An 11,827-nucleotide genomic window follows, 5' to 3' on the forward strand; every position below is an offset into this window, starting at 1 on the left:
GACTCTACGATTTTAACACCACAATGAACCAGATTTCTTGCATCTTAATGAAAACCAGGTCAGATTTGAGACGATGGACTACGGAAGAATCACAACCTTAAACAGGAGAAATCAGGGGTTCGCGGGGTCGGGGGTTGACTTGACTTCCTCTTTTTTGAAAATATTATATATATTTTTTTGCGCGATTCACTTCTTAATGTTTTTTTTTTGTTTTGTTTATTGTTTTCTTTTTTAAAAAGTTCTTTTATGCGGTGTTCTCCACCGTGAAAACAAAATGAAGGACATTCTCAGAGAAGCAATTGTAGAAAACATCACAATCATGTTCTGTCCTCTTATCACTATTGAAGGTGCATGTGATTGCGTCTGAGTGTGTGTGAGTGAGTGTTTGTACGCATACATCAAGGTGTAATATGGAACTACTTTCGGCAAACGAAGGAGCATTTCGATTGCCTGTGTTTTTGGTACTGAAAAAAAAAAAAAAACGATCGCCCTGTTCTATTTTGGCTCATCTGCTCCTCCACCCTGCCTCCCTCCCATTTCATATTTAGGTTGGATAAATTCGGGCTCCTCTGGAACCGACATATTATTGTTTATATACAGTTGCTGCTCCGTGTAGTGGTGAACAGAGGGGGTTTGGGCAGGGAACCAGAAATGGAACAGGGTCTCGCTCCCAGTCGGCTCTGATACAGGACCTCAGTACAGACGACACCGGCTGGCAGGAAAAGTCAAAAAGCTGGAACAAATTCAACGTTCGCAGAAACAAGAAGCCTGTTTGTTCAGCCTTCTTGCTGCAGCCTGTTTGATGTTAAGCACAGCAGAAAACTTCCTGACCCAGCCGGTAGCTCCTCTGTCGGACTGCCTGGGACACGACAAAACTACTGCTGGACACCAACACTGTAACTTTTTAACTTACAATAAAGCAATAAGTTATTTTTTACCTTACAAATGAAAATAGTACTATTATTGGTAATAGCAGACGACGTGTGGATAATTCTGCGGCATTAAGACTTATTTTCAGAAAAAAAAAAAATAAACTATATTTTTCTGTTTTGAGATCTTGTTCCCCTTGTATATTTGATTTTACTGATGTCTTTTATTGTGTTGATGTAAGGAAAAGGGCCAATGCTTTGGATGGAGCTTGTAGCTCTACATGAGCTCAGTTAAAGTTAAGATTTGGGCTGTCCCCCGCCAAGCTTTACAGCAATGCTTTTCTTTTTTTCCTTGTTTTATTTTTCTGATAATTTCAATTTTAAAATCCTAATAAATTATTCTAAAGCATTCTGTTGTGATTGTTTTTCTTTATTTCACAGTTGACAGTCAATGCAGGCACGCTGACGTCACACCACACCAGTTGACCAGCATCAGCCTGAGGGGCAGAGCCCTTTTTAACTTCTCATGCAAATGCTCTTTATCAAATGGACTCCAACTTTGGCTGGCCTAGGAGATTTGAACATGTCTCAATTTGGCAAAAAAAGAGTGGAAGTATCAAAAAGACGCCCCGCCCCAAGCAGATTACAATATATAATATAACAATATACAATTGCAGCAATGTAGCAAACATGCAGTGCACATATGGTGGTTTTTATGCAAAGTTGTAAAGCAAAAATTTGACTTTATCTTTGAACTTAACTATTCTGACCTCGGCACTGCCTTCCCAATGCAGGTAGAGCTTAAGGCAGCGACAATTTGAATGCAAAAGTGGATCATATTACATGTATCTTTGAATTCACGGTTAAAACTACTCCCTGATCAGCTGCACTTAAGCAAAAATATCTCAAGTATGGCAGAAAAGTGTTAGTTAATAATTTGTGCAGCTTGACATTCAATGTGCTGCTGTTTGTGTGTGGTCTGAGACCACCAACACAGATGATTGGTCAAAAAACAACACATAAATAGACTAGACCAGTCTTCACCAGGGTTATTTTTCTTTTAACACAAAGTTGCCACCAGAGCAATTTTGAGGGATGCAATAATCACATGAAAACTCTTTAACATAGAGGCTTTAAACACAAAAGAAACTTGTGACAGTTATATTGTGACCCCTCCTTCATTGTTTGGCCAACCCTGGTCGTGACCCCAGTCCTGACCCTTAGTAGTTTTTCACATGGCCCACATGCCTGTGAAGCCTGTGCCTCTAAGATCAGGAGGCATTCTTTGTTTTTACAACTATATCTTGAATGTTATTTTAGCTTTTCACTCATTAAACTTAACATTTACCTCCTTAAATGAGACCTATTATGCTTTTTTTGTTTTTTTTCCTGTCCTTCACTGTTTAATATGTGTTCTCGTGCAGGTAAAAGATCTTGAATGATGTTAGAAAGCCCAAAGTCCCCACCATAGGCAGCTCCTCTCTCCCACAGAAAACACTGCTCCTGAAACGCCTCATCAGTCATCCTGCCCTTAATTCCGCGACATTGTGACATCACACTATGTCACACATTTGCATAGTTTATGCCTAATGGCTAGTTTGGCAAGTAAGAATTAATTTAGCACAGCTGCTCTGTTGTTAGTGGTGCTAGGTCAGACGTGTGTGAACTGACCAATCAAAGGGGGCTGGGTATTTGGGAGGGCGGGCCTTAAAGAGACAGGAGCTAAAACGGAGCGTTTCAGACGGAGGGGGAATACAGCTCTGCAACACTGGACAGTTTGAGAAAACTGATGTGTTTTTTGATCATTAAAGCATGTAAACCCATTCTTTGCCAACTGCAGCCTGATATTTTCAACAGTGTTTTAATCAGTTTAAAACCAAAGTGTGACAGTTTCAAACAAAAGGGAGGGGTGCATGGTACAGCTGAATCTCTGACCCTCGTAAACTGTAGATGGTATACTGTGATTACAACATTCATACATGTTACACGGCACTGAACTGTTGACCTGGATTACTTTCATGATGCACCAGCACGTTGTGTGGTTCTGTGAGGTGCCAACAGTGGTAAACAGAGTCTGATTCCTCACACATCATCTGAGGGCAGTGTCCTGGACGGAGGCCAGCAGGGGTTACTGATCCTCTCCCACCTCTCTCCTGCTCCCTCTCCCCCCACAAACTTCATTTTTTTCCAGCTTTGAAAGAGGACAAGAACCAACACACAACATATCAGACGCATCAACCAGATCTTTGAACTTCTGGGTTCTGGTTCAAAGAGGGACTTCAACTCCTCGAGTTGGATTTCTGTCGCTTCAGGTTCTGCGTATTTGCAACTTGTCACCCTTTCTGATTTGGATGTTTTTCGGCCTCTGACTGTGTTTTATTGCTGTGAGGTAGAATGGCTCTTGGAGTGCTGAATCCACAAGTGAAAAGTTCCCTGAGTGAGAGCGTGTTTTTTGACGGCAGTTCTATAGTAGAACAGGAACCTCCGCCTCCACTGCGTAGCTACCTGTGTTTGACTATTTTCACCTGCTTTTGTCCTGCATACCCCGTCAACATTGTGGCCCTGGTCTTCTCTATCATGGTGAGCATGGAATATGTACATAACATCTCATAGTTTCCAGTACTGCTATGTATGGTTCAGGAAAAAAAATGTGTCGCAGAGAACAGAAATGTATTCAGTCTTCAGGGTGTTCAATGTGTTTCAGTCTCACAGTGTTCTGACGTGTCGTGGTGTGAGTCAGTGTGTTGGACACTGAGATGAAACCGAGTCACACACACCTGCTCTGCCCATCAAACAAACCTGCCTGACATTACATTTTGGAAAATGAAACAAAATGTCCATGTTGCAAACTGACGATCTGAACATTAAGTCAGCCGGCGAACTACAAACCAGACGGTAAACACTGTATTCTGTTACCAGACTGGTGATCTGTCTGCAGGCCTGGCAAGTGTTGGTCTGCCAACATTTTATAGAACAGAGTTTAACTGTTAAACCACGTGACCAGGTTGCTGCAGATGATTAAGTTTGGGTCAGTTTAAATGAGTTATCTGCAAATCTTGGAGTAAAAGCGTTTACTGGCTTTTTAAACTGATCAGCAGGTTTGTTACGGTTTCTACAGTAAAATCCTTAATCTATGTGTAACTCTGACTCTGACCCTAACCCTTCTCAGTCTAGGAACAGCTATTATCAAGGTGACTATGACGGGTCGATGCGGCTGGGGAAGAACGCTCTCTACGTTGCTGTTGCCTCCATCATCATCGGCCTTCTAATCATTGCTATCACCTGCATCGTTCATTTTACCACTGTAAGACACACTCCATGTCATCTTTCACCTGGTATAAGCTAGGCCAGCTTGTGAGCTTGAATTATTACTCCTATTAGATACAGGGCAGAATGTAAATTTATAAATAAGTTATTATTCAGTAAAAGGTGACTCAGAGGCGCATGTATAAACTTAATTTAAAATTATTTATGAGTGATGTATTTTATCACTCTTTTTATTCACACAGGAACAATTACTTCCCTGCTGATGATCTCATCATTTGATCATTTGCAGTAATGGTGTGGGCACAAGTATCAATATGCAAACAGCGTTTAAGGGTGTTTCTACATCAGTTTGTGGATAACTGTAGATATGAAAATGGCAGTTTCATAGGCTAATTATTCACTAATTAATATTAACATAGAGCACTTTTTGGGTTTCTTAAGTCATGCAGAATATTTTGTGTCAAATCTGCGATGGTGACACATGACGTCTCCTATGATGCAGCACATAGGTGGAAGAGAAAGTATGACTGTATATAAAATTATGAACGAATGAAAATATATGAAATATGCATTTACGAGTGCAACATTATGTGAGACAAAACATCTTATCAGTCTGTGCAAATGAAAGTAAATACATTTCTTTAATATTCTACCAGATGTGTCTCCTTGTAGGTATCATTAATATATAGATATGATTCATAAAAATGTTCTTTACATTTTTTTAATGTGCTTCTGTCTGTGTTCCAGATGGATTTTTAGTGATGTGGAAGTGGAGCGAGGAGGTAGAGAACAAACAAACAAACACTTGAACAGATAACTGATGATGATGATGTCTGAATGGGCTCGGGGTGGCTGGTTCATACTGCAACGTCTGCCGGTGAAAGGACTCTGACTTTCCTTCTTCTGTTCGTCGTTTCCTCTCATGTTTAACATTCTTCATATGGACAGTCGAGGACTATAAAATCTGGTGCATGTATACATTTCAGGGATTGATGTCGATAAAATGGCAGCTTCCTACAGCAAGTTTTTGTCAGGCTGTGGCCCTCATGTAATGAATGTATTTTCACTTTTTTGTTCAAAACTTAAACGATGACAATGACCTGTCTAACTTCAGAAGACGGCCTACTTCCTCCAGAAAGATAACACACTTGACAAGAGGGCTTGATATTGATCTTAAGAAAAGAACATACTACTTTTATTTCCACAATTATGCTGATGTTCTGAACGTTTATATTCATCACTATTATAATGTGTCTGACTGACAGTGTTTCGATGCTTTTTATTGATAACAGCAGTGTCCTTTATTTACTTTAACATGTCTAGATTTTTCCTGCTGTACATCGAGCTTGTGTCTAAGAATTACTATAGAAACAAACCTGTCGTTGGTTCATTTTGTTGTCATTATTCCAGTTTTACTCTCAAGGGGCACTCAACCAATTTTACATGTGAATCTGTTCACTTGACGGTAGGAGTACCACTCAGCCTGGGAACGCAGTTTTATGTCTTTTTGTGGCTTTGAGGCAAGCTTTTTAAAATGAGACTATTAACCCTTAAAATAGATAATAACACAGTGTTCCTCTCACAGATGAAAAATTAAGCTCATGAGCAATAAAACTCACCCTTGTTCCATTCAATACAGTCAGGGATTTTGCTGATACAGCTATACGTGGCGTGGTATGACCAGTAGCTCGTGTTAGCCACTGTTAGCTAATGTTAGCAAACCTTGGTTAGACAGATTGATTTCACTGACTTTGTTACTCTTCTCTACTTGTGTTGCTGTTACAAAATGTTAAGCGTTTGTTGAATTGTAGAAGCAGTAACGGAGGGGAGTACCATCAACATGATTTTGAAGCTGCTATTTTAAGGTAAAATGTATCAACATATTAAAATGATTTCTGACCTTTCCTGGTAAGCACGGGGAATATTTCACAAGCTCAATTAATTTCATCTTGTTAATGACTAGTGTTTCCTGTGTGGATTGACATGCCATGCCAGAACAGCAGACTTTGGCATCAAAGCGATGATATCATAGTGAACAAAACCAAAAGATCACATTACATGTCTGTGAGATCCTCTACACCTGTTGCCTATTAGATCCTCACACCCCACCCCTCCTTTTAATCTTTTAACCATGTTTACAATGAGTATTAAATGCATTATGATTATTAGAATTATTTAAAGAAACAGACTCAGGCCTATTTGAAATATTTCTTTTTCACTCGAGTTCCCCCTGAACCTGGAACTACAACCACCCAGGCTTGGAAAATGTTCATGTAGTTGGATATGTCATAGTATATCCCCAACTAAATATAGAAGACTTCCCGACCCGGCATGTCATGTGGTCAAGCAGAACTGACCCTGTTGCGAGGTAACTGAAACATATGAAAAGTGTCATAAAAGGTGGGTGGAAATGAAGTGATGATTCAGAGGGGTTCAAGCAGGAGGGTCGTGATCCTGTGCGCCCATTTTAAACTCACCTCAGCTTTTCATTGTTTCTCTTGAGCAACACTTTCAGGCTGTGTTCAAACATTTATTTTCACAGCTCTCCACGGCGGAACAATGACCTTCACATTATATTTACATGCTCTACACAAAGCAAAACAAAATGTACTGTTTGCCTTTTCCATCAAAGCAATCTTCTGTGTGCAGGTGCAACCCAAAAAGCAGTGCCTCTGATGTAACAGGCTGTCTGCCAAGTTTCAGCAGTTATTCTATTGCGCTTGGACAAATGAGTCTTGGCAGTAATCTTGTACTATTAACTCCCATTACTTGAAAGAGAAATGCAACGTGTTTGTAGTGGCACCTCTTTGATGTGGCACCAAAGCAAAGCACAGGAGAACAAGATGAAAAATGAAATGAGTGCAGGGATTAGGCGACTTGAAAGCACTTAGCGCGATTATCTAGGGATAAAGGTAGACTTTGTGACAGGAAGCTGATTACCTTACCGTATAATGAAGCTTCTTTGTGTTGTAAATTCACACAATCACAATTCATTAATATAGTTTTCATGCATTTTTTTATGATACATTAGAAAGATGCTGTTTACCAGCTTTGTGAGACAGCTGCTTCTTTTCCCCTCCTGTGCCATAATAATGAATTACACTGTTTTCCAGCTTGCATTCACAGCGGCGGCTCACCTGAAGCTGTGCTGTTGTGTTGCTAGCCGCACTATAGCCGGAGAGCACTCCATGACTCACATGAAGTGCTCATAAATAGGCCACTCTAACCAGCTGCTTCCATTAGCAACAGATAGAGCCTCCATACCTACATATCCCATGACACATTCCTCCCAGGGAGCAGCAGTTTAATCCAGTTTGAATAAATGAAAGAGGATATCTGTGGGAACGATGCAGAGCAGGAAGGGTAAACATGCATTCAGGTACCTGAAGCCATCGAAACTCCACAAAGAATCCAGTTTCTATACCGACAAAATATATTCTTTAATGTTATTTTATGGCAACGAGTTTGTTTTTGTTTTTTTTAAAAGCTATTTAAATGACTGAAGACACAGTATTGGACATACTGTCACCTTACAGAATTGCTAAGACAAATGCGTTACCAAACAGTTGCCTCTCTATACAGTGAGCAGATACAGAACAACATTAACATTTGGGGTCATGTGTCCACCTAACATTCTGTAGTCCAACATTTACTCTCCTTTTAGCTCTGTTTTTGGTCCCCTCCATCTCCTCCTTTTCCAAGTTTGTCATTTGTTTTTGTGCCGGGAAGGAAGTACATGGTGGCAGAACATCCAGGGCTGGATGTATAAAACGATGCGTGCGCCTTTTACCCCACATAGATTGATATTCATAAAGGAAGAATGGGTGTACCTCACGCATAGTTCAGACAGGGCGTGCACACATTTTCCTGTGGGTGAAATGATGAGGTGGACATGAAATATAAGGTGAGAGATGTAACCTTAGACTGAAACATGTTTGCTTAGGTTGTTTGCTCTTCAGTAAAAGGTAACTCAGAGGCACATTTATAAACTTAATTTAAAATCATTCATGAGTGATCAATTTTATCACGCTTTTAATTTACACTTGAACAATAACTTCCCTGCTGATCTTTTCATTTGATCATTTGCAGGGATGGTGTGGGCACAAGTATCAATATGCAAACAGTGTTTAAGGGTGTTTCTACATCAGAAAATCAAGCTCACGACTGTGCGGCCGTTTCCACAAAGACTGAGATTTATAAAACAGAATCAGGCATACACACAGCCTTATTAATCTGAGGAAAACAATGGGTAGGTATATTCAGTTTTAGTCAGGAATCTGCACACAGTTTTGTGCATCTGGGATTGTACCTGATGAGAGCTGTGGGAGGGAAACCAAAATAGTAAAATGACCTGCCAGAAAACCCAGAAGACTGAGCTAAACAACACTAAAACATTGTTGATTCATCACTGAATCACCCAATTCACATGCACTTAGTTCTGTGATCCAAAGTTAATAAACACATACTGATTATAGCTGCTTTAACCTCAAAAAGCTAGCTACAACATGGTCATACTCATTGTTTGTTGTCGTTGATGCAGTGGGTCAGTGAATATCTCTGACAGTCATTTGACAAACTGTCACCATCTATTTGCAGCTGTCTGCTGTTGAGATGCGTTTCACTCTTTGCATAAATGCGTTCACAGAGTGTTTTGACACCCACGTCTACACCGATATTGCTTATGTCGACCCATATCTTTATCCACTTGAAGTGGCGCCCACCATCGATTGTTATGGATGCTAATAGCAGCGTGGCTGGATGGTTGTCAAGGGAGATCTGATTATTTTGTTACGTTATGTCAAATAATCTCGTTCATCTTGGTGTGCTAAATCTAAATGAATCTTTTTTTCTTTTTAAAAAAAATAAAACTGAGGCCTACACACAGACAATGGGACACTGTCCCGCTGAAGTGAGGCACAGACAGCCTGAGAAGTCGACTGTGTTAAAATCTTCTTAAACCTTGATTTCAACATATTTGTGGTTTGTCACTGGTTCCAACATGGTGCAGAAATAAATAAAAAGGGGGCGGCTTGTATGCTTGTTCCAAATGTCTTCCAGTGGCAGCTATATTTGAACACTTGTGTGGCAATACTGACTGATCCGTGTCCCGTTAGTCTAGGCCTGGAGTCTGGGGGAATAAAATATTTTAAAGTGACAGTTATGGTGAGGACCATGAAATTATTGAGCACACACTGAGCAACCAGACTGTTGATGACCAACAAGACTGTCATTTCTAAAATGGAAATGTTTTAATTAAAAGACTAAGTGAGAAGTTACATATTTGGTGTATTTTGCATTTAAATATGAAATCAGATACACCGTTGGCATATTTTTTGTTAGTTTCTTTTCATTAGCTTTTATATGATCTTGCCTTTTTAAAAATACATTACAACTGTTCACTTAAGAGTGACCTGTAAGAAATGACCCTTTCTGACCTGCTGCAGTGTCCTCTGTATGACAGAAATGACCTTTGAAAACACACGTGGTAGAAAAATTATTTGCCACAAACTTGGTCATAGCTGTGGCTATGACACATATTAGTAAGTATGGATGATTCATCTTGTAGAGTATACTGTCATCACACAAATAATGGCTGTTACTACGCAGGCATGTATGAAGAGTTCACTGGATATCACATCAATATGCCAACATCAACACACTCCTGCCTGCTACATCATCGACACTTACACAGGCTATGACTGAGCACACTGCACCCACTCTGAAAACAGTTTTTTGTGAATTACACGTCCTGCGGTTCCTTAGTTCCATTCTGAAACGTTGTGCTTATCAGCTTCACGTGTGTGGGTGTGTTTCAGCTGGAGGAGTCGTTCTGAGCGGCCACTGATATCTGCAGCACGGTGGTGTGTGGTGTGCTAGGGGAGATTACTAACACTGCAGTGAAGAGACACCCAGGCTTATCTGTGGGAAGCAAAGACGAACAAAGATGAAGGGAAAATAACCGACTGTTTCGGTTGTATATTCATTGACAAGATGACGAGATGTGCTTATTGAAGGTTTACGTTTACATTTAGTCAGGCAATGGGTTACTGAGCAGTCACAGGCCGGTGTGTTGTGTCCCAAAATATAAGAATAAATCGCTGGGATTTTTGGTAATAAAGAAATTCCTAATGATGCGACAGCTTAAATCAAACACATCATTAAAAGGTCGAAAAACAACTTGACCTTTTTTTTATATTTTTTGTTGAGTTGCGTACTTTATCCCAAATATTTCCCAAATATTTTCAACAATGTTCAAACCCAGAGAAATCCAAATGTTTACTCATTTGGTGGCCTGTCGCTATAACTTCCGGGATAGAGTGAGACAGTGAGGAGGCAAGTCGGCAAATGAGACTTAACAAATGTGTGTCTGTATGTTTGAATTCAGGTCAACCTCTCAATGAACTCAGCGCTCAGCAGAGACTCCGGTTCCAGCTGCGGTCGACATGAGACATTACAGTCCATAAACACCTAACAATGGAGGTCAGCTCCAAGGATCACTGCTGCAGTCAGGTTGATAAACAGGAGGGAAGATAAAGCCACTTTTTAATCCCAAAACCCAAAACCTCCAGTGGGTCTGGCTCTACCCAGACACTTTGCTCCAAAGCTGGCTGGCTCTGAGCAGCTGCAGCAGCCATGCCCTCTCCACACAACACTCGGCAAATGACTTTTGTTTTGACTGAGAGACCCCTAGTGGCAGAAAATACATATTGTGCGTTTAAGTTCATACAACCCCTGATAATATAAAGCTCATGAAGGGAGGTCACGTTGCCACATTGTTAAGTTATGACTCTTTAGGATCAGGTAGAAGGCCACAGAGAAAACAAAGTGAATATGCTGGTGCCTCTAGATTTGCATTTGCTGAACTTCAAGTGACAAACCTCAATACAACTGAAGTCTCAAGTGATGTAATCTTAGGAGGGTTAGTTAGATTGTCTTTCTGTGCGAACAGAACATTCAATAAGCACATTTGTATTCACAGTAAAGTCCTTGATGATGAAACTTTAATCTTCAAAACATGTCAAACCGACCGACATAGAGGAGTAGGTGCACTTCAAGAAAACAATAATAAGAGCCGATTTTTCCAACAGACCTCTGCTTGTATTGTTTTCTGTCTTCTGGAGAGTTTCAGCATCTGTCTGGCAGCAAAATCAGCATGAAGACAGATTTCCTCCCGCATATTTTCCATGATTTTAATATTCATCCCACAGGTGCAGGGAATTTAGATTTATAGCGACCAGATGACAGATGAAAGTGTAAGAAGTCTTATTTTGTGCCGTCACAGCTGTGTGCGGCTTTTTTCCCTATCTTTTCCCGATCTTCTTCTGTCTTTGCTTCTGGGAAAACCTGCTTATAAAAATATGTCTGCTGTCACGTTTTGGGAGCTAACAGAGAGTTACAGTATGTCCTGCCTACGCGCTGCCAAGGTGCCAATCTGTTTTGCAACAGCTTCTCTCTCTCAAAGTCATAACTGACTTTGATCCCAGATCCTGGCATTTAGAGTTGTGTGTGTGAGAGACAGAGACAGCCGAGGAGAGAGTTTCACAGGAGACCAACATGTAGCCTTTTCTGGTAAATTCTGCTGTTTTTTGGTACAAAACAGTAGCCTGTGTTGTTTTGCCATTAATCACAGTTTATATTAATAGTTTGTTATACGATTGATGACTTTAAGATGCGGATGCCTAACAGTCCTA

General features: G+C 40.3%; 1 protein-coding gene across 1 annotated transcript; it reads left to right on the forward strand.

The window, feature by feature from the left end:
- The first annotated feature begins 3,263 nt into the window (after positions 1-3,263).
- On the forward strand, positions 3,264-4,215 carry LOC140997957 (transmembrane protein 233). Its single transcript, XM_073468055.1, has 2 exons — positions 3,264-3,449; positions 4,039-4,215. The coding sequence occupies exons 1-2, from the start codon at positions 3,264-3,266 to the stop codon at positions 4,213-4,215; spliced, it is 363 nt and encodes a 120-aa protein (XP_073324156.1).
- Positions 4,216-11,827: the final 7,612 nt, after the last annotated feature.

This window comes from Pagrus major, chromosome 6, assembly GCF_040436345.1.
Source record: "Pagrus major chromosome 6, Pma_NU_1.0".
In the NCBI taxonomy this organism is placed as follows: Eukaryota; Metazoa; Chordata; class Actinopteri; order Spariformes; family Sparidae; genus Pagrus; species Pagrus major.

What these genes read in the sequence shown, in the direction of transcription:
- LOC140997957 (XM_073468055.1), top strand. Translation starts at nt 3,264, where the DNA reads ATGGCTCTTGGAGTGCTGAATCCACAAGTGAAAAGTTCCCTGAGTGAG. An exon ending in CCCTGGTCTTCTCTATCATG is followed by an intron (nt 3,450 to 4,038) that starts GTGAGCATGGAA and finishes AACCCTTCTCAG; the next exon opens with TCTAGGAACAGCTATTATCA.